This window comes from Oryctolagus cuniculus, chromosome 2 (genome assembly GCF_051225735.1).
Source record: "Oryctolagus cuniculus isolate XC-2025 breed Fujian yellow rabbit chromosome 2, ASM5122573v1, whole genome shotgun sequence".
Lineage (NCBI taxonomy): Eukaryota > Metazoa > Chordata > Mammalia > Lagomorpha > Leporidae > Oryctolagus > Oryctolagus cuniculus.
The window spans coordinates 121,701,777-121,728,653 of record NC_142868.1 but is presented as its reverse complement, the minus strand read 5'-3'; the positions used below and the strand labels follow the sequence as shown (position 1 = coordinate 121,728,653).

At 46.5% G+C, this 26,877-nt stretch overlaps 4 protein-coding genes across 26 annotated transcripts in view; 1 reads left to right on the top strand and 3 right to left on the bottom strand.

Moving 5' to 3' along the window:
- Positions 1–2,807, bottom strand: part of IMMT (inner membrane mitochondrial protein) — a 45,498-nt gene extending 42,691 nt beyond the window's left edge. For 4 of the 16 annotated variants that reach the window (XM_008254159.5, XM_008254162.5, XM_089326157.1 and 1 more), the window contains exon 1: positions 2,505–2,750. In XM_008254159.5, coding sequence (XP_008252381.1) covers positions 2,505–2,549 — 45 coding nt within the window. In that variant the 5' untranslated portion in view covers positions 2,550–2,750. Of the gene's footprint in view, positions 1–2,504 lie in introns of all 16 variants that reach the window. The other 12 variants (XM_008254160.5, XM_089326158.1, XM_070068835.2 and 9 more) reach the window with 7 other exon arrangements.
- A 2,038-nt stretch (positions 2,808–4,845) lies between these two features.
- On the bottom strand, positions 4,846–7,123 carry LOC100339548 (eukaryotic translation initiation factor 1A, X-chromosomal). Its single transcript, XM_051836777.3, has one exon. It carries the CDS (start codon positions 6,497–6,499, stop codon positions 6,065–6,067), a length of 435 nt encoding a protein of 144 aa, XP_051692737.1. The 5' UTR covers positions 6,500–7,123; the 3' UTR covers positions 4,846–6,064.
- A 92-nt stretch (positions 7,124–7,215) lies between these two features.
- Positions 7,216–18,836, top strand: MRPL35 (mitochondrial ribosomal protein L35). The gene is made up of 4 exons (XM_002709652.6): positions 7,216–7,268; positions 12,726–12,915; positions 15,052–15,196; positions 18,561–18,836. Exons 1-4 carry the CDS (start codon positions 7,226–7,228, stop codon positions 18,747–18,749), a joined length of 567 nt encoding a protein of 188 aa, XP_002709698.1. The 5' UTR covers positions 7,216–7,225; the 3' UTR covers positions 18,750–18,836.
- A 3,943-nt stretch (positions 18,837–22,779) lies between these two features.
- The window catches only part of REEP1 (receptor accessory protein 1), a 129,673-nt gene continuing 125,575 nt past the window's right edge, over positions 22,780–26,877 (bottom strand). For 7 of the 8 annotated variants that reach the window (XM_089326171.1, XM_089326167.1, XM_008254156.5 and 4 more), the window contains one exon: positions 22,986–25,988. In XM_089326171.1, coding sequence (XP_089182297.1) covers positions 25,913–25,988 — 76 coding nt within the window. In that variant the 3' untranslated portion in view covers positions 22,986–25,912. Of the gene's footprint in view, positions 25,989–26,877 lie in introns of all 8 variants that reach the window. The other variant, XM_089326169.1, reaches the window with a different exon arrangement.

Below are 26,877 nucleotides of genomic sequence, written 5' to 3'. Positions count from 1 at the left end.
TATTTGAGAGGCTATATACAGACAGAAAGCACTTCAATCCACTGGTTCACTCCCTAAATGGCCGCAACAGCTGAACCTGGGCTGATCCAAAGCCAGTAGCTTCTTCCGGCTCTCCCACATGGGTATAGGGGCCCAAGCACTTGGGCCATCTTCTACTGCTTTCCCAGGCCATAAACAGGGAGCTGGATCGGAAGAGGAGCAGCTGGGACATGAACTGGTGTCCATATGGATGCCAGTGCCACATGTGAAGGCTCAGCCTACTACACCACAGCACCAGCCTGTTTTTGAGGCACACACGCCTGTGCGCCTATTCTCTCACACACACATACACACAGTAAAAGAGAGAGACCAAAGGACAGACACAGCTCCCCAAAATGGTATCATAGCTGGGCTGAGGCTGGGCCAGACCAGGAATTAGGAACTCAACCCAGGTCTCCCATTATGTGAAAAGAATTCAATACTTAAGTTATCACCATTCCTACCAGGGTCTCCACTGGTGGGGAACTGGAGTCAGGGGCCAGGGTCAGGAACGGAACCGAAACACTTAAGATGTGAGACATGGGAATCTTAATCACTAGGCCAAACACCTACTCCCACGTTTGCTTTTTGGAAGCCTTTAGTAAACACCATATATAAAGAACTGACTCTAGGAGAAAAATAGTAAAAGTTGGAAGACATTTAAGAAGATGGAGTTTAATGAAATGGAAAAGATATTGACAGGAGGAATATTCCAGAACAGTTTGGTTCTAAAATCAAACAAGAATTTAGAAATATGAATAAAAAGCTGAAAAGAAGCAGAGTCATCTGTTTAGGGATTAAAACTCTGAGAGCTGATGCAATCCTAAGTGAGTGTATACAGAACGGGAGGGAACATATTCAGAAGAACAAGGAAGATGGTGATTCAATAAAGGAAAACAAGGTGAGAAATGAAGGGCAAGATGGGACCCAAAATATTACCTGACAGAAGCCAAAAATGCAGAGTTTCACAAAACAATATCAAATGTACAAACTCACTGAGGAGACAGTGAGGCTAAACTAGTAGAAACTGCAAGGCAGAAATCGCAGAAGCGTAAGAAATCCGGTTTGAGAGCTAGAAGAAGGTTCACAGTTTACTACGGAGTTTTGTTTTATTCTTATGTCCTAATTGGGATCCAAGAAGTCGACTCCAGCTGAGAGGTTACCCAGAAAGCTTCTACCTCTGGGTCTACAGCTCAACACAGGGAAGGAAGATTCTGAAGTCAGCGAGGCAAGCTCCTCGAGGTAGCCTGCAAGAAAGCACACACCCCTGCTATGAATGGCCCCTGGAACTACAAGCGACCTCCAGAAGCTGAGCGCAGTGGCAGGCAGGAGCTAGAAAGAAAATAAGAACAGCCGTCAGCTGACTGCAATGGGCTACATTCAACCAACAAATGCATGGTCTTGGAAGATCCTGATGGCCAAACGAAAACCATCACAGCCACACTTGGATTACAGCCTTGTGCGTGTCTGAGCAGGGAACCCAGATCATTCATCAAAATGTAAGATAACCAATGTGTTCTTTGACAGATGCTAAGTTTCGGGTATTTGCTACTTACAGATTGCTTCTTTTACCCTGGAAACTAATGAGAGAAGCAAACTTAAAAAAAAGTTTGATGTGTGTGATCTTGTAACTCACTACACTCCCAGCATGCCTAAGGATTTTGTTCAATTACCACTTACATTGTTTTGCAACACGTTCTGCCAAAACAGCAATTAACTGAAAATGATGAGCGACAGAGGTACGATTTTCATTTTCATTTTTAGAAACTTACTTTGGCAAGTATGCCAAACCAAAGGGAACTGGGTGTCTAGGTTTTCGGAATGTCAATCGCAGCTGTCCCCGTGCCTGGCCACACAGATCCCCGGGCTTTAATTTCAAAAGGGAGCGCAAGGTCATGACACCTGTCCTCCTTCCCAGGGGTTTGAGCTCCGCAAACGAAAATCTCCGGCTTCTGTTTAGGGTCCGAATAGTTCACAGGTGTTCTCCGCTTCGAAAACGAAGGCAGTCCCCCCCGGGACAATTACAACCTTGACCCCTAAAACGAGGACTCTCGAGTAGTCCACGCCCCTCCTCATTAGACCCGGCCACGCGACGTTCTGCTGGGAACTGTAGTTCTCCCGCTCGACCTTCACCATTGGAAACCTATCACGCGCCCAACCGGCGACCCAAGTCGCCGGCAGCCACGATTGGCCCTGGAGCGGGGCAGCGCGGGGCTGATTGGAGGACATGTCCCCCGGGCCGCGCCTCTCCGCTGCCTCTCACACCCCAGCCCGCTTCAGCAATTACCCTCAAGTCATCCCCGCCGGGAGAACTCGCTGGGGAACCGCCTCAGAGGCCCGGCCCGCGAGGCTCGCCCACAGGGCGGCCCTGAGACGCGCCCGCGTCCTGGGGCCCAGGCAGCGCCAACGTCTCCCGCCGTTCTCCGCAGGCTGAGCCGAGTCAACTTCCTCACGCGCCCTCTCGGAGAGGTCCCTCCCGCGCTCACCTGGGCGGCGGCGGTCACGCCAGATAACTGACAAGCCCGCAGCATCTCGGCGGACTGGACGGCGCTGGGGGAGTACGCGGGAGCAGCCGCGGCGGCGCGAGCAAAAGAGGGCGTGCGTGCGTCCGTGCGTGCCCTCGGCCGTGCTACTTTTCTGCGCCGGGCGCACCAGACGCACCGGAAGGGCCGTCAAACCAACTGCGCACGCGCGGCTCCCCTCGCCCGTCTCCCTTCGCTCGAGCCGCCGGCGAATAGGCCCCGCCCCGGCTGCGGAAACAATTGCTGGAAAGGAGGCGGGAAGGGTGGGTTCTTCTTCCGGGTCGCACGAGGCTCCTCCTTCGTAGCCCGCAGATCCAGGGCGACTGGGTGAACTGTAGCAGGGGTGAGCGTGGGTAATTCGGTCCTCGCTCCCACGGGGAAAACGAGCATCTGGACTGGCTCTGTCAGCTGGCTGTTTCGTAGGAAGAAATCGATTTGGCCACAGTTACGTAAACAATGCAGTCATCTCGGTTTGCGCGCTTGTTTCGTTGGGCAACAGGAAAACCGTGCTTGCTGCAGACCGGTTGAACTAACACTGGTTTTGCTTGTTGTGAGGGTTGTGCGGGTCATTCATGTACCTGATTAATGGCAGGAAAGGGATATAATTTTTTTTTTTTTGCCCCCATAGCTTATGCGCCTTTCGGATTAAACCACAATGCCTTCTCAAGTTTTTATTTTAGAGAAATAATTTTGGCAGCAACCTAGGAATGAGTGCAGAAGCACTGTTAAGAATATTCCACGGAGTTCAAAATATTCCACCATCATCTAACAGCCTCCAGAGCAGTCTCCCATTTTCGATTGACTTGGAGTTTTCTGGCTCCCATCCCTACCCACTATTGTCAAGCTGGGTGATGCCGTTGATAGCCTTGGCCTTGAACCTTGATGCCAATAAATACTTTCATTCTGCTCCAGCCATGTACCTCACAGCCACCTCTTGGGCCTGAGCATCATTAGCAACCTCTGAGTTCTTAAACCTCAGAAGTGATTTCTGTTGTTTCCTAGCCCCTCGTTTAACCAAATCCTTGACCCTCCACATACAAGTTAGGAACTTTTTGCCTTAAAATGTTACATTGGGACTCTCCTAAACTCAGAAATTTAAATCACATCACTCACCTGTTCAAAAACATTCAGTAACTCCCATTGCCGATTCAAAGAACCTTTTTTGAATGTCTCAAACTTTTCCGGACGACATGGAGGCTTTTGGACCCAAAGTGGTCATCAGAGTGGGAGACCAAGATGGCAACAAGCTCACCAACCACTAAATCACTCTGAATCCCAGGCAATGAAGTATAAACATTTCAGAAGTTCTTAAAATGTTATCCAGGGGGCCCTGGAAGCATGACACGCTTCGAAGGCTGGTCCATAAAATGACTTTTCATAGTAACACTATTTTCTTTTTTACTCTCATTATCTCCTAATAATAGACTATAGGGTGTTAACAGAAGCTACCCAACAGATGAGAAATTGCCGAAAAAAATTTTAGAATCCAGTTTTTTGTTACGCTACATCTTAAAGAGAGATTTACAAAAATGTAAAAGAATGCTGCTTTTCTCACTATTTTTTGGAAGCTGATTTTCATAAAAATGTTAGCGTGCAATGGTTTGTTTATTTAAATAATTAATGATTTGAAAGAGAGGGAAAGATCTTCCATGTGCTGATTCATTCCCCTAAATGGCCACAACAACCTCAGCTGGGCCAGGCCAAAGCCAGGAGCCAGGAATTCCATCTGACCCTTCCGCATGGGTGGCAGGAACCCAAATACCACATACCCAAATAATGTATCCTCCAGGATACATTAGCAGAAAGCTGAATTGGGAGCACAGAGTAACCAGGACTCAAACCAGGCCATCAGATATGGGATGCAGGCATTCCAAGTGACAGCTTAACCTAGGTCAACACAATGCCCATCCCTGTGTAATGGATTTATAATTAATTTAAAATAAATTGGTGTGGTAGTCAGAATAATGGGCCTTCAAAGATGTCTACTTTTCCTAACCTCTGGAATCTGTGTATATGTTACTTAGCATGACAAAATGGGTTGTGTAGAAACAAATTATTTTGAGATGGGAATATCCTGGCCCAGCCCCAGCTCTTGTTGCCATTTGAGGAGTGAAACAGCAGATGGAGGAGATTCCGCTCCCCCCACCCCGCTCCATCACTCTTTCAAATAAATATTAAATCTTTAAAAGAAAGGAAAAATAACAGAGTAGTTAGGACTCAATCTGGCATTTGGATATGGAATGCAGGTGCCCCAAGCTGTTCCTTAGTCTTCTGGGCCACAATGTCCACCCCAGAAAGGTTTTTTTGGTTTTGTTTTGGTTTACAGAATTTATTAAGAAATAAGTTTTCCGTTTATACACAGAAATTTGGTTGTTTATAAAGCCCAAAACTGTGTGTTACAGTGGATGACTTATAAAGTGACACCTTTTAACATAAACTTTTTCGTATAGTAAAATTACTCCATATATTTTACTGTCAAAAACTGTCTTGACAACTTTTCTATGCATGTTAAAGAAAAATAGTATCAATTGTTATGTCACTATTTCCAGTGTTAAAGTAACTGGTTATCATCTAATGTTCCATTTCTGGAACTACTAATCTTATAAATTCAAAATTGCTACTTTAATCCATGTTTTAAAACTGCAATATGGAAATGTACTTATTTTTAAGGATGAAAACATAAATGGTAACAAGAATTGTAGATCAAAGTTAGTATAAAAAAATAAGGTGACATGACTCCAAATATGGATTTCTATCATACTTAAATATAAAAAATTTCAAGAGAGTATGTGGGTTCTTGGAACATACAGAAAGAGTATACAGACTAAACAGATTAAACTACAGCTGAAAAATCTATGACGATTTTAGGTCAAACAATTGATTCAAAATACCAATTTGCTGGAAATGTAGTTGTCATGGTAAAAAAGGCACTTCCTTCTTTGAACAGCAGATATAATCTTTTACCTCTAAGTTCTAGTATATCTAAAGAACAAAGTACTAACATACTAACACGTTGCCTAAAATAATTCAGCATCAGTTTTTTTAGAAAAGATGTGAAAAGCAGAGTTACAGAGGGAGAGAGAGAGTCTTCCATCTGCTGGTTTACTCCCCAAGGGGCCCCAGTGGGTAGGGTTACGCCATACTGAAGCCAGGAGCCACGAGCTTCATCCTGGTCTCCCACATGGGTGGCAAGGGCCCAAGCACTTGGGCCATCTTCTGCTGCTTTTCCCAGGCCGTTAGCGTGGGCCTGGATGGTTAGTGGGGCAGCCAGGACACAAAGCTGGGGCCATGTGAGATGTCAGTGTTCCGAAGGCGGCATTACCAGCTACATCACATGCTGGTCGCTCAGCATCATTTTTAAAAGAAATATAGTAAACACATTGAAACACTGAAAAGAAGTGAACCTGCTTTAACAAAGTATACTCGTGCTAAATAAAGTTCTATTCTTCTTAACAAGTGATGGCCCAAATTCCCAATTGTAGAACATCTTCAGAAAACCTGGAATATAAAACATTGAGTTCGATTTAGATATCATCAGTGTCTTCATCATCATCTCCAATATCATCAAACTGGATTTCATCATCATCTCCAGGCCCAAATGTATCGGTTTCGTTGATTTTGGCGTGTTCCGGAAGCTCGCCGTACGCCTTCAGGCTTCTCGCTTCATCTGCGTTGTACTTCAAAATCACATCCGCTTTATTGTCCTGATAGTCTCGCAGACCCACCAATATAACGTCCGAGGTATTTATCCAAACCTTTTTCCTCAGTTTCCCTCTAATATGGCATAACCGCTTGACGCCATCAAAGCACATGGCCTCCAGGCGTCCGTTCCCCAGCATCTTGACCACCTGGGCATACTCTTGTCCATCTTCTTTGAACACCAGCTCCCGTTTCTCAGATTCGTTCTCATTCTTCCCCCGGCGCCTGTTTTTACCTCCTTTGCCTTTGTTCTTGGGCATGGCGGAGACCGCAGTTTCGCCAAGCTCCTCTGCCTGGCGGTGGTTGCCAACCGCCTCCCGGAGGTCCCGCTGGAAGCCGTTCTCCGAACCCGGCGCGCAAACCGCCGGACGCGAGCCGGTTCCACGCCGAACGCCGCGGCGCGCCCCGCAGGGAAGTCCTGCGGCTTTCCGCCTCCAGTTTCCTCACAGCATGTAGGAGCACTAGTTCTCAGGAATAAAAGAATGACGGTAGAATTATTCAGGGAGAGTTGGCAAATGAGTGTCGATTTTTGAAAAGCACATTTGTGTGTAATGTACGTGTGTGTAAATATCCTTAGGATAGGCACACTTATTCGATCAGAGTTGACATGCAATATTTTTTCAAAAACAATTTTTTTGTAATACAACTTTTTCCCATTCATTTATCCTAACGTCCTCCAGCGTTGGAAGCGAACCACTATTCTCTCAATTTCATAAAAAGAGCAAAAAGAAATTCCTACAAATATCTTGTATTTTTTTTAAAGAGATCTTTCAATCACGTGTTAATAAAATTTTGAGCGCCTACTTATATGTGTGGCGATATTTTTATAGGCGGCTGTTTCACCGCGGCGAAGGAACCCGACCTATAAACTGTAGGCGTTCCTTTATTTTCCCCCTCTCCTTGACTCCGCCCTGATTGCGTTTCTTTTATTCGCTTTTGCTCTGGGCCTTTTGAACCCACTGCGGCCGCCGTAGTCGTGTGGCAAGATGGCGGCTCTCGCGTTTGGCGGTATACTGAGAGCCGCTTCAGGTCAGTGTTTTAATTAACGTCTTCCCAGAACGGAGAACTGGAGTGGGTGTCTGGGCTGGAGGTTAAGCATGGAAAGGACGGGGATAAGGTCACTATGTGAGGCCTGAAGGGACTCCGGACTTGTCTGGAGCGGGGAGCTGTGTGGCGGGCAGCCACGCACCAAGGTCCCGCCTCATACTGCTGCTGGCCCGCTGGCCCTCTGTCTTTGCCCTCTTTCGGATTTCCCATTCTTCAGAATACAAACCAGAGAGACAGGGGTAGAGGGAAGCAAGGGACACGCGAAAAGTCCCATGTAACTTACCTGATTCACAGGCTAGGACTCGGCCGTCACGACCTCTGACCTTGAGATTGACTCATTTCTCAGAATTTCGGATTCCACTGCGGTAAAATGGGGTTAATGCCACGTCCTAGGGGGACTGGCTGAGTTTTGTGTGAATAGAGTGTCCTGCGTAATACCTGGCACATAGCTAGCGTGTTGCCGTGGCTGCAAATTTGTTTTTCCATGAATAAATTCGTTTGGGCTGTGAGTTCCTATCCTGCCTCCTTTCTGCTCTGCCCCCACCCCCTTCCCCTTACAGTCAGGGATTGTGGTTAATTCCTTTGTAACTACAGCCCCCCGCACGAAGGTGGGCATAAATTCCTTGAGTGAGAGGTCAGGGGAGCCTTCATGCTCAGGACTTCTTGCAAGAAGTTAAAAATCACTCAAATATGATAGAATGGTCAGTAAGCCACTTTCACGCAAAATAACGTTAAATTAGGATAAAAACTGGTGGGAGAACAAGAAAAATAAGTAATGGTGTAAATTTACCAACTCTTAGAGAAAAGCTTTTTTACGAGTGTTGTGTGTGTGGACATGTGCAAAATACACATACAAAGAAAGTGTGTCACATACATGAATGGTTCAACAGTGCTGCAGTAGACCTGTGAATCACCCAAGCTCCAAAGCACTACCAGAAACTCCCTTCTCCAGACCCCCACATCTCCCCAGTCAAAATTCCATACGTAAACATGATTCTAATTCTAATTATATATATAATTATCTAATTCTAATATTTACCTTGCCTGTTGGTAGTTTTAGCATCTATAATGTGTGTGTCCCAGTAACATGTTGTTTAGTTTTGTCTGGTATTGAACTTTATGTGAATGGAATCATGCAGTATGTCCTCTTTAGTAGGGATAGGGAAATGTTTTTTTTTGCCAAGAGCCATTTGGATATTTATAACCTCATTTGTGGGCCATACAAAATTATCGACTTACAAATTAGCCTACTCTAGATGTATTGGATTTTGGTCCTCCTTGCGATTGGCTTGGCAAGGCCAGATAGATGATTTTGCAGGCCATGTACGATCCTCAGGCTGGACATTCCTCGCCCTGCTTTGGTGTCTGACTTCTGTTTTCTCAGGTTCATTCATCTTGCATGTAACTGAGTGCTTTGGCATTGCTATATAATGGTCTGTGACTGCTCCACAAATCTCCATTCTACTATTGATGAGCATTTGGGTGATTCCAGTTTGGAGGCTGTCATGAGCAAAGCTGATTGTCCTGAGGGGGTATGTGTGTGTGTGCACGCATGTGTGTAACTAGCTGTGGAATTACTGGATCAGAGCATGTGTGTGTGTGTGTGTGTGTATATATATATATATTCAGTATTGTCTGACATTGCCAAACTGTTTTCCAGAATGGTGTGCTTATTTTTGGTTACCCCAGTAGTGGAGGGTCCACATTTTCACGAGTACTTGGTATTGTCAGACTTAAATGTGTGTCAGTCTGGTGGCTGTGTAGTGATATCTCTCTGAAGGTTAAATATGCCTTTCTCTAATGCTTAATGAGCCTTAGTGTGGTCAGTCACATGTGTATTAATCTTTTGGATTTATTTTATGAAATACCCATTTAAATATTTTTACTGATTTATTGGGTTGTCTCATTGACTTATAGTTGTTCCTTTTTTTTTTTTTTTTTTTAAAGATTTATTTGAAAGGCAGAGTGAGAGAGGCAGAGAGAGATCTTCCATCTGCTGATTGACTCTGCAAATGGCTGCAAGAGCCAGGTTTGCGCTAAACCAAAACCAGGAGCCTGAAATTCCATCTGGGTCTCCCATGTGGATAGCAGGGGCCCAAGTACTTGAGCAATCACCTGCTGCCTCCCAGGGCTGCTCATTAGCTGGAAGCTGGATGGGAAGTGGAGAAGCTGGAACTGGAACCAGCATTCAGATATGAGATGTGGATTTCCCAAGCAGCACCCAAGTACTTGCCCCAAGTAGAGTTTCTTTTTTAACCAACTTTATTGAGGATGAATTTACATGCTATAAAATTACCCATTTTATGTATACAGTGTTATGGGTCTTAGTAAATTTAGCATGTCATGAAGTCATCATCACATTGCAGTTTTAGGACACTTCCATAATCCTAAGACACTTTTTCTTTTGTTCTGTTTCCTTTTCCATTTCTTTGAGAGGCAGAGAGAAACAGAGACACAAAGTTAGTTTCCATTCAGTGTTTCACTCTCCAGATGCCTACAATGTCTTGAACTGAGAACACACATAATCTGTGTCTCCCACGTGGGTGGCAGGAACACAATTACTTTAAGCCATCACTCCTACCTCCCTGGGCCTGCATCCTTAGGAAGCTGGAGTTAGGAGCCGCGAGCTAGTATTGAACCCAGTCACTCCAGTATGAGACAGGGTGTACCAACCTTCGGGCCAAATGCCTGCCCACATGAAACTTTTTCAGCATGTATATCCTTGCACCCCATACTAATTAGACTCAGTCAGTAATGGAGTCGGAGCTCCATTAGTAATTCTCATTTGCAGGCATGAACTATTAGCCTAGTTAAGGTGAGAAGGATTTGTTATCAACCCGAGGTTTTTTGGGTCACTTGCAAATAGAAATTAACAAGAGGCCAGTGTGCAGCCCATAGAAGGTTTACTGAGATCTTATCTCCTAGCATAAGGGGGATGGCATGGTGTGAAGAGGTTCTTCCACTGGCTGTCTGCAGGAGCTGAACAGGTTTTTTTTTTTTTTTTTTTTTTTAAGATTTATTTAGGGGCCGGCACTGTGGCTCACTTGGTTAATCCTCCGCCCGCAGCGCCGACATCCCATATGGGCGCCGGGTTCTAGTCCCGGTTGCCCCTCTTTCAGTCCAGCTCTCTGCTGTGGCTCGGGAGGGCAGTGGAGGATGGCCCAAGTGCTTGGGCCCCTGCACCCGCATGGGAGACCAGGAGGAAGCACTTGGCTCCTGGCTTTGGATTGGCTCAGTGCTGGCCTTAGCGGCCATCTGGGGAGTGAACCAACAGAAGGAAGGCCTTTCTTTCTCTCTTTCTGTCTCTCACTGTCTATAACTCTACCTGTCAAATTAAAAAAAAAAAGATTTATTTATTTATTTGAAAGGCAGAGTTAGAGAGAGGCAGAGGCAGAGAGAGGTCTTCCATCCATTGGTTCACTTCCCAGATGGCTGCATCAGCCAGAGCTGCACCAATCCAAAGCCAGGAGCTTCTTCGAGGTCTTCCACATGGGAACAGGGCTTTCTTTCCTAGGCCATAGCAGAGAGCCAGATCGGAAGTGGAGTAACTGGGACTCAAACTGGCGCCCATATGGGATGCTGGCACTGCAGGTGGCAGCTTTACCCACTACGCCACAGGGCCGGCCCCTGAACAGGTGTTTTTATGAGGTTAGGGAGGCATGTGGGTTCCTTCTCAGGCCCAGGCTCTTCAGTTTGCACCCAGCTCAGTGTTCTTTGCAGGCACTGTTTTGTTTTGTTTTCTTCTTCACACAACAGGCTCAAAATGATGGTGCCCCTCAATACCATCACTCTAGGAAGGTCGCATGTCAATTGCATTGGGTTATTCTGAACATAATATGTAGGTTGGGGAAGTCCCTAACAGGGCAGTAAGGGGTCTTTGTCTATTGGGGTCTGGAGGCCTCTTACTCTTGATTGGTTCGCAGCTGAAGATAGAAACATAGGTCAGGAAGGGCTTAATTTAGTGATCCTGTCTCAGTCTTGTCTGGTATTGATAGAGAACAGCATTCAGTCCCTACATCCCTGCCCTCAGGAATCTGCCCACCTCTTGTCCCACTGCTTCTTTCCAAGCATCTCTGCTACAGTTGGGCAGGCAGTGAGCAGCCTCTGTGGCATTTCTGGTCTCCAGTCTGCATATCTGTTTGTGTCAGCTGTCAGGTCTTTGCTTGGATTGTTCATCCTGCCTGAAATGTGTTCCTCCTCCTCTAAGGGCCTCTTCATCTTCTAGAGGAGAATCCAAGTGCCGTGCCTCCCCTCCCCTCCCCTCCCCTCCCCTCCCCTCCCCTCCATTCCTCTCCTCTCCCCTCCCTTTCCATTCTCTCCATGAATCCTCTCTTGCCACTCTATTGTCTTTCCAGGAAGGACTCAAGCTTTGTTTCTCCTAGCTGCCTTTACAGTGCTTGTGGGAGTTGTTTCCCCAGAGAGTAAGATTGGGTGGGTGGGGTGGGGAGGTATTAATGTTCTATATATCGTGTCCCCTAATACTAAACATAGAGCTAGGACACATCACACTGGATCATGATGATGGCTGGACAGCTTTAAATTTTCTGAAAATCACTGAATTGTGTATCTAAATTACGTGGTTTTACGGTGTTAAAAGGAAAATTCTGGGGCCGGCGCTAGTGGGTAAAGCCACCTCCTGCAGTGCCGACATCCTATATGAGTGCCAGTTCAAGTCCTAGCTGCTCCACTTCAATCCAGATCTCTCCTGATGTACTTGGGAAAGCAGTGGAATATGGCCTAAGTGCTTGGGTCCCTACACTCACAGGAGAGATCCCAATGAAGCTCGGGTTTTGGTCTGGCTCAGCTCTGGCTGTCGCAGCGATTTGGGGAATGAACCAGTGGATGGAAGACTTCTGTCTCTCTGCCTCTGCCTCTGCTTCTCCCTCCTTGTAACTCCACCTTTCAAATAAATAAATCTTAAAAAAATAATTCCTTAGACCAGTTAAATTTAGTAGGGTTTATTTGAGCAAAAGGAACAACATCAATAGGGCAACCCTCAGAACCAGAGCAGGCAGGATCTGAGAACTCCAACTAACAATGTTATTTGACAGCATTTATGGAAAAAATAGAAGTGAGTCAAAGAAAACAACTTAGTTGATTACATTTAGCCAGTCAGTTGGTTTTAGCTTAGTTAATTGGCTGCAGGGTCTTCTGCAGCCAACCAAAACTCACCCACTGTGATGAAGCTATATTTTGGGTTTGTCTGTTGGACCCAGTGCAGGTACCCAGTCCAAATCCATGGCCTCCTATACATTTTATTTAACAAGGTATGGAAGTTATAGTTCAATAAAATTGGTTAAAAAAAAAAAAAAAAACACCATGAGTCTGATGCTCAGGTTACATTATTTATAATGCTTGGTTGCTTTGATCCATACTTTTAAATATATGGATGTTTATTTTGGAGTAACATATTAAATATATATGCTTCTTTCTTTACAGGAGTATTAAGGCCCCTGAATACGTTGGCAGCTCCAGCCTATCGAAACTGTACCAAGAATGCCTGTCTTATTTCTGCACTGTCCACCAGACATTTCAGTCATATTCAGGCACCGGTTGTTTCCTCTGCTCCCAGACTTACCACATCTGTCAGAAACCTTCCTTGTGGGCATTCTACAACCATTCCTAACAGGTAGTTTATTTCAGTAAACATGATATCTAGCCAATATTTCCAAAGCATTCATACCTACAAGACATCTTAGAAGTAGATGATATTCTTTGCTGCCTGTGGATTATTATACAGACTTTGCCTGATTAAATGAGAGAATGATTGACATCCATATAGCTACATGCCAACAGCAGAAACTGCCAAGCAGAGCACACTTGTGATGTTGTCTGTATGATTTCCTGGATGGCAAGCTTTTTTTTTTTTTTTTTTTTTTTTGACAGGCAGAGTTAGACAGTGAGAGAGACAGACAGATAGGTCTTCCTTCCGTTGGTTCACCCCTCAAATGGCCACTATGGCTGGTGCACTGCGCCGATCCAAGGCCAGGAGCCAGGTGCCCCTTCCTGGTTTCCCATACGGGTGCAGGGCCCAAGGACTTGGGCCATCCTCCACTGCACACCCGGGCCACAGCAGAGAGCTGGACTGAAAGAGGAGCAACCAGGACAGAATCTGGCGTCCCAACTGGGACTAGAACCCGGGGTACTGGTGCCGCAGGCGGAGGATTAGCAAAGTGAGCCATGGCGCCAGCCTGGATGGCAAGCTTTTAAAGGTGGGCTGTGTGTGGTGCTCATTCAGTCAGCAAATACTAAGTTGGCACCAAGGACACAAAATTGAAGTCCTCAAAGAGTTTATCATTTGGTGGGCAGACTGATAAATCATCAGGTGATTAAAACATAATGGGATAAATTCTTTTCTAGATATTGAAGGGTAGATTTTAGAAGGTTTCCAAGTTGGTGATGCTTGCTATTCTGTTTATGCTTAGTGTCAGGAGTCATTTGAAGTAATATTATATATTAAAATTCAGTTCCCAGGACCAGCATTTTGCTACAGCAACACTAACATCCCTTTTGGAATGCCAATTCAAGTTCAGTTGCTCCACTTCTGATCCAGCTTCCTACTAATGCACCTGGGAAGGCAGAGGGAGATGGTCCAGGTACTTAGTTTCCTGCCACCCATGTGGGAGGCCAGAATGCAGTTCCTGGCTACTTCTGGCTTTGTGGTCATTTGGGGAGTGAACAGATGGAAGATCTCTCCCTCTTTGCCACTCTGCTTTTGAAATAAACAGATGTCTTTTCAAGACTCATTTATTTTGAAAGAGTTACAGAGAGAGGGAGAGACAGAGATATCTTCCATTTTCTGGTTCATTCCCGAGATTGCCACAACAGCCAGCACTGGGTCAGGCCGAAGCCAGGAGCTTGCTCTGGGTCTTCCATGTGGGTGACAGGAACCCAAACACTTGGGTCATCATCTACTGTTTTTCCCAGGCCATTAACAGGGAGCTGGATTGGAAGTGGAGGAGCCGGTATGTGAACCAGTGCTCATGTAGGATGCCAGCATCTCAGGCAGCAGCTCTACCTGTTACACAACACCAGGCCCCAATAATTTAAAAAAATAAATAAAAATAAACAAATTCAGCTCCATTCCAGTGGAGCAACTTCACTCATTATTGTTGCTGTTTTAGATTGACTTATTTATTTGAAATGAAGGATGATAGGGAGAAAGATCTTCAGCCTGTTGATTTACTCCATAAATGACCACAACAGCTGAGAGTAGACAGGCCAAAACCAGGAGCCAAGAAACTCTATCTGGGTCTCATGTGGGTGCCAGGAACCCAATTATTTGGACTATATTCCGCAGCCTCCCAGGTGCATTAGCAGGAAGATGGATTGGAAGCACAGTCCTGGTTCAGGACTTGAACCAGGCATTCATTTTTAAGTATAGAAAAAGATTTTATCATTTTTAAAAGATTATTATTTATTTATTTGAAAGGCAGAGTTAGAAAGAGAGATCTTTCATCTTCTGGTACACTCCCCAAATGGCCACGACAGTCAGGGCTGGGCCTGGCCAAAGCCAGGAGCCAGGAGCTTCCTCCAGGTCTTCCACATGGGTATAGGGGCCCAAGTACCTGGGCTATCTTCGGCTGCTCTCCTAGGCGCATTAGCAGGAAGCTGGATCAGAAGTGGAGCAGCCAGATCTCAAACTGGCACACATATGGGATGCTGTGGGCAGTGGCTTTACCCACTATGTCACAGTGTCGGTCCCAGTTTTATCATTTAATCAGTCTTTAACTGCTGAGTTGAATTTTTTTTAAATGTTTTTTAGAGCGGCTCCCTTGCTTCCAAGTGTCCTGAAGCAGCCAGTCAGGACCGTCACATACTTCAGTTCACGAAAAGGCAAGAGAAAAACTGTGAAAGCTGTCATCTACAGGTTTCTTAGACTTCATTCTGGCCTTTGGCTAAGGAGAAAGGTGAGTCTTCACACTATTTCTTGATTGTAAAAGGATTGTGAGTAGGAGATTGAAATGAAGATTGCAGTGAATCCAGTGAGCCCGTTCAATGACATATCCTTCCCTTCTTACCATTGGTTGTTACGGTGCTTTGCCAAAGTACCAGCTTGGCAGGCATCTGTGTGTAAGTGAATCCATGTGAAGAAAACATGGAAGCATTCATAAAGCAACAGAACATTCAGAATGCAAAAATCTTCACTGGAGCACAGCTTCACTGCCAGTGTTCTAACGTGTCTGGCCTATCTAGTGACCAGCAGAAGTCCTTTGAAGCCTGTAAGTTTAATAACCTGCTGAAGCCTGTTAACAGCGTTGCAGACTTGGGCACATGGCTCAGATCAGGGGGGCGGAGGGGTCTGAGAACATTTCAGCCTACCTTGGATTGGATTCTCTGAGTTGCTTAATCTTTTTTTTTTTTTTTTTTTTTTTTTAATTCATTTGAAAAGCAGAGTTACAGAGACAGAGAGAGAGGTCTTCCATCTGCTGGTTAACTCCCCAGATGGCCACAACAGCCTGGGCTGGGCAAGGCCAAAGCCAGGAGCCAGGAGCTTCTTCTAGGTCTCTCACATGGGTGCTAGGCCCTAAGCACTTGGACCATGCTCTGCTGCTTTCCCAGGCCATTAGCAGGGAGCTGGATCAGAATGGCTCTGTCTACTACACCACCATGGCTGGCCCCTAGGCAGCTTTATCTTTGTTTTAGAACATTAACCCGACATGGCGGTTTTTTTTTCCCCTCGGTTTACAGGTTTTCCTCTCTATTGGTATATATGACTGGAACTATCACAGACAGAGTTCCGATAATTACTCTGGCCTATGACTCCAACCTCTATGGGGACTCTGAAATATTACTGTTCCTTCCTCTGCCACATCATATCTTGAGCATAATTGGGCTTTTTTTTTCATTCATATCTTTATTCAAGGAAACAGAAGAGCTGATAATTAGAAAGCCAACTTAAGGCCAGAGTTTCACAAACCCGTCTTAACCTTTAATAGCTGCTTAAATCCTAATTTCCTCTTATACCTGGAGGTTAATTTAATTCTTTAAACATCAAAATTTGGTTCCTTATAAAGATAAAATAGTTGGTAGGACTTTCAGTATCTGAAAGGTCGAAAGGATTGACATTTATCTTATAAACAGTCAAATTTGTAGATTAGTAGGTTCATTGGTACTCTTGGCATATTTCTCCATGGAAACAGCACTGTGTTAGTTTTTTTTATTTGAGAGATACAGATCTCATCCACTAGTCCATTTCCCAAATGTCCATAATGAAACCAGGAGCCAGGGACTTAATCTGGGTCTCCATGGGTGGCAGAATCGTAACTGTTTGAGCCATCATCTACTGCCTTCCAGAGCGGGCACCAGCAGGAAGCTGGAATCAGGAACGGAGCTGGGACTCAAACCCAGGCACTCCAACAGAGGATGCCTGTGTCCCCAGCAGTGTCGTAACTGCTAGGCCAAATGCTTGCCCTGGTTTATTTTTCTACACCAGTTAACAGAAGTACATGTAACCCATCAGTAGCTGAAGTTCTGAGTTTGTGAATTTTTCCCTTGGAAACATTTCCCTCCAGTTATTTCCAGGTCCTCATCTGTCCCTAAGTAAGATGAAATGGGTGGTTTTCTTTGCCTTCCTTCCCATATCCCCCTTGTTGGGCTCTGGAACCTTCATGTTGTTGTAAAAAGCCTGATCAAACTCTCTAGTCATAGTATCTAGCCTCAGCTTAGAGCCCCAAGGAATACAGTGTGTGCAGAATGGCCTGGTTCCTCATTTTAAGAGAAAAACAAACAAACTGGTTAACTTTCACTAATGTAGAGTATTTTCTGTGGCATAGTTTCATCTGGGTGTCCCTAATATTTGTTGTTTATTCCTTCCTTCCAGTTTTGAACTTAGAACTGTCCAAAAAATTTTCATAGTGGCTCCATTGCACAAAGTAATCTGTTTTTGTTGTTTATTTGAAAGGCAATGAGAAGGGGGGGGGGGGTCTTCTATCTGTTTGTTTGCTCCCCAGATGCCCACAACAGCCGAAGTTGGGCCAGGCCAAAGTCAGTAACTAGGAACTCCATTTGAATCTTCCCCATGGGTGGCAGGAACCCATGCCCTTAGGCCATTGTTTACTGCCTCCCAGGTGCGCTAGCAGGCAACTGGGCCAGAAGTGGAGGAGCTGGACCTTGAACCAGCAGTCTGATGAGGGATGCAAAAAGCATCACAGGCAGTGTTGCAACACCTGACCCTGCACAGAGTGATCTTTAAAAGATACTGGCGGTGTTGGGCAAGGTGGCAGATTAGGGGTCTGTAAGTCAACACAGGGATTTAGTTTGGCCTGCAGACGAGACAATTCTTACTCAAATAAGAAGACTTTAGTTTGAATCTTGAACTTAAAATTGTAAGCAGTCAGTAGCAAGCCTCTGAACTCTTAAACACCTTTCCTTAGTTCTCAGCATCACTGTACTTTTGAGTGTGCTGATCACGATGACAAGACACGTCAGAAACCCAAGGCAGCTTGTCAGCTGAGAGCCTTGGTTGATGCCATAAAGAGTCCTCGACTGGCAAGGACCCAGGGTTTCTAGTCCGGCCTCCTCTGTAACTTACTGTGTAGCTTTAGTTATGACTATAGCTTCTACATACAATTGAATTTTCTATTTCTTTAATAATAGCTTCTTTAAAATTAATGCATGGAAAATATTCTGTATATGGAAGTTTTAGGTTAAAAATATGGGTAAACCGTCCCTTCACTGCACAGTAATAGTTGTACTGTAGTCATTGTTCTCTAAAAGTGCTTCCTATAAACATTGGTCCTTAGTGTGTGAAAAGAATAAATGAAGCAGTAATACTTGAAAGCTGTACCTCTCAGCCCTTGTAATACTCAGTCCCACTAACTAACCAGTACCCAGTACCCTCCTGATCAGGACAGAGTAAATATGTGGCTGAGAACTCCGAGTTCTTGCACCTCAGTCTGCTCCTTCTTAATCAGGAATTGTGCTTTTAATCTGTAAAGTGACAACATATTCTGTTGGTATTGAAGAGTGTTACAGAGATAAGAAAATGCATGTGAAGTTGGCTGTTAATAATTATATGCTATTATTTTGTGTTTCACCAGCACACAGATTTATTGAGCTTTATTTTCTGTGATATTATTCTAAATATTTTCCAAAATGTTGTTAATATTTTCTTTTCAAGCTGCTCATGTTTTCTCTACTCACCCTTGAGAATTTTTCTGAAACACAGCAGCCTTTGTTCCCAATGGGCCTGTAAAACAGGCTGTGCACTCGTCAGTTGTCTCCTACATGACATAAAGTAATTGTTAACCCCTTTGTTGTGCTATTCAACAGTCTGGTTATAAGAAGAAATTATGGAAAAAGACCACTGCAAGAAAAAGACGCTTGAGGGAATTTGTGTTCTGCAATAAAACCCAGAGTAAACTCTTAGATAAAATGACCACGTCTTTCTGGAAGAGGCGGAACTGGTATGCCGATGATCCCTATCAGAGGTACCACGATCGCACAAACCTGAAAGTGTAGGTCAGAAATGGCACGGCTCCCCAGGCATTGCCTGTGTATATCTGCATATATTATGTCTCTGCAAAAATAAAGAAGTATAAAACTTGACTTTCTTAAAAACAAATTATTGTGTAAACATCAAATACCAGTATTAAACTTCTGAGAGTTTTAAGACTGAATAAATTAAACATTCCCAGATTTGATAGAGAATTAGAAGTCTAATTGTGTGTGTGTGTGTGTGTGTGTGTGTGTAGACTTATTTATTTGAAAGGCAGAGTTGCAGAGAAAGAGAAGTCTTCCATTTGCTGGTTCACTCCCAAATGGCCACAACAGCCAGGAGCCTGGAGCTTCATCTGGGTCTCCCATACAGGCACAGGGGCCCAAGGATTGGGCCATCTTTTACTGCTTTCCCAGGCCATAGCAGAGAACTGGAGTAGCTGGGATTTGAACTGGGGCCCGTATGGGTTGCCGGCACTGCAGATGGCAGCTTTACCCGCTATGCCACAGCACGGGTTCTTGTGTGTTACTTTTTTTTTTTTTTTTAATTTTTTTTGACAGGCAGAGTGGACAGTGAGAGAGAGAGACAGAAAGAAAGGTCTTCCTTTGCCGTTGGTTCACCCTCCAATGGCTGCCGCGCACCGCGCTGATCCAATGGCAGGAGCCAGGTACTTATCCTGGTCTCCCATGAGGTGCAGGGCCCAACCACTTGGGCTATCCTCCACTGCACTCCCTGGCCACAGCAGAGAGCTGGCCTGGAAGAGGGGCAACCGGGACAGAATCCGGCGCCCCGACCGGGACTAGAACCTGGTGTGCTGGCGCCGCAAGGCGGAGGATTAGCCTAGTGAGCCGCGGCGCCAGCCTCTTGTGTGTTACTTTTAACATATAGTAGTGGCTTACCTAATTGTTCAATTAGGCTTATTTTGTTGCAAAAAATCTCAAGTGAGGTAATACTCCAAAGGTAACAAGTTTGGCTAGAAGTAGGATGTTATTTTAAGGATATAGGCCTGAGAACTCAGGAACCACCACCCCAGCCCCAGGTCCCACTGAGAAACAGCCCCCAAGCCTCTGAAACTGGATAATGATCTTCAGGGACTGTTCAGGCTTGGGCTCTGCCGTGGGTGTGACTCCATTGCCCCCTCACTGCCACCTCTAATTCACAGCTGTTGCTTACATGTAGCTCCTCTTCCCTCAGTTCCCTCAGCTCCTATTTCTGGTCTCCAGCTACAGAGGGGCCCTACCTGGGCCAGCTTACCTTTTCATACCAGGTCTCCTTGGTGTCAGCATCCAGTGTGGGGACTGGCAGTCCTGCAGCCCTCCTCCCCCTCGGCTGATTTCATTGTTAGCAGACTCACACGGAACAAAATGAGCATTTTCACTCAGGTGAGCATGGGGTAACAGCACACTTTGTGTCTGCTATACTGGCTTCACTGTCCTCTCCGGCAGTTCTTGTTTCATTCATTGGAACAGGGTTTTTTTTTTTTTTTTTTTTTTTTTTTTTTCCCATAGAAGGGTAAATGAAATAGCCTTTCAGCCAGTACACCTGCTCATGAAACTCAGGAAGCAGTACAAGACAAGCACTGTTCACCCAGGCTTTGAAAGCTACTGTATTAATAGTTTAGCACTTGAGACTTGGTTTTTTTTTTTTTTTTTTTTTTGACAGGCAGAGTGGACAGTGAGAAAGAGAGACAGAGAGAAAGGTCTTCCTTTGCCGTTGGTTCACCCTCCAGTGGCCGCCGCGGCCGGCGCACTGCGCTGATCCGATGGCAGGAGCCAGGTGCTTCTCCTGGTCTCCCATGGGGTGCAGGGCCCAAGCACTTGGGCCATCCTCCACTGCACTCCCTGGCTACAGCAGAGAGCTGGCCTGGAAGAGGGGCAACCGGGACAGAATCCGGCGCCCCGACCGGGACTAGAACCTGGTGTGCCGGTGCTGCAAGGCGGAGGATTAGCCTATTGAGCCGTGGCGCCGGCCTGGTATTTTCATTTGTAAAAATAATCTTTTCCCAGCCATTGTAGAAACTACAGGGAAAAAAATGTCAGTCATTTTGGAAACGATGCAAGAGTGAAGCATCTTGAAGAGGGGCAGAGAAGGGTGTTGGCTATCAGCACCCCCGTCAGAAGCATCTGGGAAGCATTTACAAACAACAGGGCACTCTCCTGGTTGAAAACCATCTTCAGCTGGAATGTTTGAACCCTTTACTAGGGTATTTGATGATAAGGCAAATAGCCTCTTTTATTAGGGGGGCATCCTTGAAATTAATGTATGCTTATTAAAAGGAAATGGAATAATAATAGAATGTTCTAAAACCAGAAGGCAAAGTGTGTGTCTATGTTTGGAACCAATTAATAAAGAACATACATTTGGAGGTGATGTAAGTGCCTGAAACATGGAGTGGCATTCTGTTTTAATGAGTTTTCATTTTTGCACTTCTGAGATGGCAGAAGCCAGTCACTTGCAATCCAGGCTCCCACGTCTTTGCTGTCTGGCTCCTGCCCTCTGGCCCACCTTGGATAGTGGGGCGACCTGGTGCGTGCACATGGTGGGACAGAGGAGATGTCCCACCAGCCCCCAGGACTTCTCTAATGCAAATGTGGGCCACAAGGGTCTGTTCAAGGGGCCTCAGCACACCTTGGTTCCTCCTCTCAGCCAGAGAAGGGAGGGCTTGAGAAGCGGACTGGCGACAGGGCCTCCGGGTCCACAGGTGGACTGTGGAACAGCTCACAGACACACAATTTCGGGCAAAGGGAATTTCATACATACAGTTTTGTTCTGCGGCTAAGAGGACTTACTGTCAACACTGACTTTATAGTTTGATAGTGAAATATCTTTCATTAAAGAGCACCTAAATGATAGTCAAGTTAGCATATCGTTATTTATTCATTCAGGTCTGTGTATAATTAAGCTTACTGAACACCTACCATGTCCCAGCGTTTCCACAAAATAATCTATAAAGCTGCTCATCCTAGGCCGGCGCTGCGGCTCACTAGGCTAATCCTCCGCCTAGCGGCGCCGGCACACCGGGTTCTAGTCCCAGTCAGGGCGCCGGATTCTGTCCCGGTTGCCCCTCTTCCAGGCCAGCCCTCTGCTGTGGCCAGGGAGTGCAGTGGAGGATGGCCCAGGTGCTTGGGCCCTGCACCCCATGGGAGACCAGGAAAAGCACCTGGCTCCTGGCTCCTGCCATCGGATCAGCGCGGTGCGCCGGCTGCAGCGCGCCGGCCGCGGCGGCCATTGGAGGGTGAACCAACGGCAAAGGAAGACCTTTCTCTCTGTCTCTCTCTCTCACTGTCCACTCTGCCTGTCAAAAAAATAAATAAATAAAAAAAAAAAAAAAAAAAAAAAAAGCTGCTCATCCTTTTACCTGCCATGCAAAGGAGATACTGCTAATCCCTGGTTTAGATTTGAGGAAACTGAAGCTTCGTGAGGTTTAACTAAATACCCCAAAGGACAGCGAAGTTCACAGCCACAATCTCAACTCCTTAAGAGCCTGTGCATTTCCTTTAGTCTTCTATGGCTTCCCCTCAGTCCTCAGGGAAATTCACAGCCAACTCAAGAAATGACTGGTGTAGCACTATGAGAGGACTTCCATAAGTTCAAAATCTTCCATTTGCTGATTCACTCCTCAAATGGCCTCAGTGGCTGGGACTGGTCCAGGCTGAATCCAGGAGCCCAGAAATCCATCTGGGTCTCCCACATGGTCCACTGCTTTCGCAGGCATACTTGCAGAGAGCTGGATCAGAAGTGGAATAGCCAGGACTCGAACTGTCACTTCTGTATGGGATGCTGGCATTGCAGGTAGCAGCCTAGCTGTACTGTGCCACAATGCTGACTCCTGCCTGTTCATATCTTAAAGGCGAGGGGTAACGTAGGGTTATGGGCATCCCTACCACCCACAGTGGCCCTGCCCATGTACCTCGACCTGTTCTGACCTGTCCAGGCCCTTCCTCATTTGTAGATGAAGAAACAAGGAAAACCATGGACTACAACTGTCCACCAGCTAGCTGTTCTGTTGCCCAGTTGCCAGTGAGGATCTTTAAAAATGTGAGACAAACAGTGGTACTTCCAAGTTTTGTATTTGTGTGAGCAACCAGTTTTAAAAACATTCATGTCATTTAACGTTCCTTCTTCCCAAAATCCTGTGCAGTAGTCACAGGCCAAGTCACCAGGCCAGTTCGCGGCTGAGCGCTCAGCTTTCAATCCTTGCTAGCTTCCACATTACAAACAAAATTTCCTTTCCTCATAAGCCCAACATTACCAAGATGTTTCTTTAAAAGAAAAATGTTAAGACTTTATTCAAGATGTTTATCAGGCATTGTAACAAAACAGCAGAACTTCAACCTTTGGAATACTGTAGTTTTCATCCCTTTGATGCACAGTCCGGTATACTGTTCCATCACAGATCGCTCTACAGGGGAACTAGCGCACAGCACGGTCCAGAGTCAGCTCTGTGCGCGCCGACAGGATGCCGCGCGTCCCCTGCCGCTTCAAACACCGTGCAGGGCGGAGGACCCGGGAAGGCTCAGTGACAGTCATGGTTGACAAGCACTCACCACAGACACATGGACGGCTCCCCACGGACAGCACACGTGTCGGAGGCCAGCAAAACGAGCATGCTATTCACGCACAGCCAGGAGGGGTTGTGGCCGAACCCTCCAGGTTATAAGCACAAGACCACATGGCCCCTCCCCAGACACGGAACAGGTGTTCAATGGCAGTTACCTAAAAGTTATGACATGGCAATTTACAGACTTTCCAGCTAGCCTTCTGTAAACAGCCTGTGTGTAATAAGTCAGTAAGTTAAAGACATTCAGTTCTACCCTTCAGACAACACCACAGCACTACATGTACACTGATAGGCATTCACATTTTATGTCAGTTCACACACAAGTATACAGCCTGTTGGATCAGTAAACACATTTTGCCAGAAATATGACAGCTGCTCTCAGTTGTACAGTGAGTGTCTTTAAGAAAGAAACCAACTCTCTAGTCAACACTTGCAGGAAGAAAACGGTACATGTACATTAAGACAGCAGTTTGGAGACCTTTATATTTAATCTTGAATGAGAATAATACAGCATGTCTGAAAAGTAGAGTGCTTCAAACTTTTTTTTTTTTTTTTTGGCATAGTTGAGTGCAAACTTGATAGCCTGTACTGGTTATAACTTGCCATTGTAAAATGGTGACAACAGAGCTTGTTCACTATCGGATTTTAAATTCTGCTGCTAAAGGCATTTAAGTATCTTGGCAAAACGAAAGTTGCTAAAAAGCTGCTTAACTTAAGCTTTTTTGCACTCATTTCTGTCCATCCTAGCTCCAAGTAACAAGCAAACACATCTGAAAGAACCTGCTTCCTTCTGGAGTGATTCCGTGATGCCTGCCTTTCCTAACGGGTTTAGGCATCGGTGGGTGTGGGGCGCAGGCAAGGGACTGACAGTGTCCGTTAGCCGTCTCAGCCTCCAGCTGGCTTTTGGATTATTTTCCTAAGTCTTTTTGTAAAATGCAAAGTCACCAACAGAGGAACTGTAGGAAGAAGGGATTTCAGTATGTACATCTGGCAACAATCAGGTCAAACAATTTCTGGGTGGCTAAGATCCAGCTAATGTGCCGTCAGCCAAGGCCGCCGAAGCGTGTTTTCGTGGCTGCGTAAGGGGGCGGTGTTTAGGTGGGCCTGTGGGCTGACAGTTTAGCTGGGTTGACAGTAGGTTCCGTGTGGTCTACAACACGGATTCTCTAGTCCTCAAGGCATGTCTACCAACACACGGTCCACACGCTACGAGTAACTGGGCTGCGGCCACTGCATGCGTTACACTGAAAGAACACACCAACTCTAAGCACAGGTGCGCTGGTCCTGTGGTTCAGCTCAGCTTTCGCGGGGAGAGCACGGTGCTATTCCAACCAGATTCTTCTTTTCCTCTCAGACTTCAGTCCTCTACTGAGCAGTCCGGCCTTGTGTAAAACATTCCTTAACACCTATAGGGCCGTGAGCGTCAACCCCCGCCCCACCCCCACACACATACACACACACATAACCATGTTCTACACAGGCCAGGAGTGACGGACAGCTACCCGGATGTGAGCTACCAGGTCTTACCCATAAAGGTCTCAGACTCTAAAGCGCTGCTAGAACCACTGTTTGGACTGTTGCACACGTGCCGTGGGTGTACTTTACAGCTTATCTGAAACAGCAGAGTTCTAGGATTTTGTTGTTGCCTAATGTGCTCTAAAACAAGGTGCTCAGGTTTTAAGCTCTTGCGCCTGAGGCAATCAGCTGCGGCTCTGGTCACTGTGAAGGAGAAATGGCCATTCACTACGCACTTGGGAGACACTCCAGTATTCCTCTCGGCAGCTCTGGGGGTCCCCATCCCTACGAAATTTTGCCAGAGTTGAGCCATTGCTGAAGGCAAGGATAGATTCCCTGGGAGGATTCAGAAACTCCCAAGACGAACTTCCTGGGACTCTAATCCCATGAAGCTACTCTGACCTCTCGCCACACCCATCTCTGTTGCCAGAACATCCTCCCTCGTCTCCTCTCCCAGCCTCTCCGGCCTACCGACGAGCCAGCTCTGAAGGGCAGGGAGAGGGATGTCTTGCTGGAGTTACGTTTGGAAGCTTCACAAGCACATCTGAGACATTTTCTTGAATCAATTCTTTTTTCTTTTTACATGTCTGTTTTTGCAGTTTTCTCACATATCAGAACCTCTGGCAGCCCTTGCAAGTCCATTATGTTAAGCAAAAAGCCATAAATATGTACATCATAGTCCCAAGTATTAGTACCAAGAACAAAAAAAAAGATTTTTTTAAAAAAAATTGCTTGGTTTGCATGTACAGGACTAAAAACTAAGTAGGCAACAGATAAATTACACATGTACATCTCAGCAGCGTCAGGGTGGTGCCGCCTTTCTGAAAACACACCGCTGGGTGCCGTGGCGAGCCAGTCGTGGGCAACCACCAACCTCAGGGACCTCACAGGTCACCCCCACCCCTTCCCTTCAGCCTCTCCCCCGCGAACCAAGGAGAAGGACAGCGACAAAAGGAACAGAACTCGTTAACGGGGGCTGGGGGAGAGAGAAAGGCCACGGCTGCGAGGCTGCACACTCAAAGCACACCCAGCTTGCGGATTTCGGTTGTTAGTGAGTAGCTCTTAAGGCAGAGAAGAAACGTTCTGTGGCTCCGGTGCCGTTGGCTCCTCTCACTCACGTGGTTTCAGTGGCCGAGGATGAGGTACTTTTCTTCCTGAAGCGAGATCGAAGAATTCTAGGCGGTGCCTGGCAGAGAGAACAGAGGAGCAGCCCTCAATGGGACAGGAACGTGCGGTCTCGTGGGGACGGCGCCTGGAGGCGTGTGTGTGAACACAGCTTGCTCCCCTTGCCAAAGGCACACTTGCGAGGCTGCTGGCAGGGGCTGGGGCCTCTCTCTCAGCCCTCGAGCCTGATCCCAGCATCCCCCTGGAGCTAAGCCACGGCAGGGAAGGCCAATGCCACCTCCCGCGGCCGCCTGCCCGCCCTCCTAATTCCCCCGAGTTCTCAGGTGAGTGGCTGTGGGGAGGGATGATGCCTCTTGTTCCCACCCTGGGAACAAAGTGATCTCCAGTGACTCAGCCTGCAGAAACGCCTCCCCATCTCTCCCCGGCTTCTGTTACTTCCGCTGGGAGGCAGCCTCGCGTTTCTCGCTCTGTGCTTCAAATTCCCGCTTCTGAATGTGAAACACGTCAGTGCACCACCGACCACATGGCAAAGGCAAGCACCGCCCAGAAGTGTGAAGGGTTAACTCCTCTCCCCCAGGGATGGCTCTCAGGGACCCCCTCCTGGGAGAGTCACAGAGCACAGTGAAAGAAAGGGGGAAACCAGCGTAGGACTGCAGCTGTGCACACGCTGGCCCTAGCCTACCCTCGGCCGGCCGTGTCTGGCCATCTCCCTGGAAGTGCACAGAACCTCTCTGTCCCCGCATGTTCACACCTGCCTGTCTGCTCGCCGGAAGCCCTTCCCTCCCTCGTGTGGCACATTTCTAGTCCTGAGGACACAGCGCAAGTCTCTTCTGCACAGGTTTTCCTAGGCCCCTCTCCCACCGTGCACTGACAGCCAGGCTTTGTCACTCGGCCTTTGCTCTCCCAAGGCGTTCCCACCCCACAGCAGAGCGCTCCACTCACTGTCTCCC

Bases quoted from the DNA above. Each gene is read 5' to 3' on its own strand.
- LOC100339548 (XM_051836777.3), bottom strand. From the start codon at position 6,499: ATGCCCAAGAACAAAGGCAAAGGAGGTAAAAACAGGCGCCGGGGGAAG.
- MRPL35 (XM_002709652.6), top strand. From the start codon at position 7,226: ATGGCGGCTCTCGCGTTTGGCGGTATACTGAGAGCCGCTTCAG. The intron at 7,269-12,725 runs GTCAGTGTTTTA...CTTTCTTTACAG, and splicing joins TATACTGAGAGCCGCTTCAG to GAGTATTAAGGCCCCTGAAT. The intron at 12,916-15,051 runs GTAGTTTATTTC...AATGTTTTTTAG, and splicing joins TCTACAACCATTCCTAACAG to AGCGGCTCCCTTGCTTCCAA.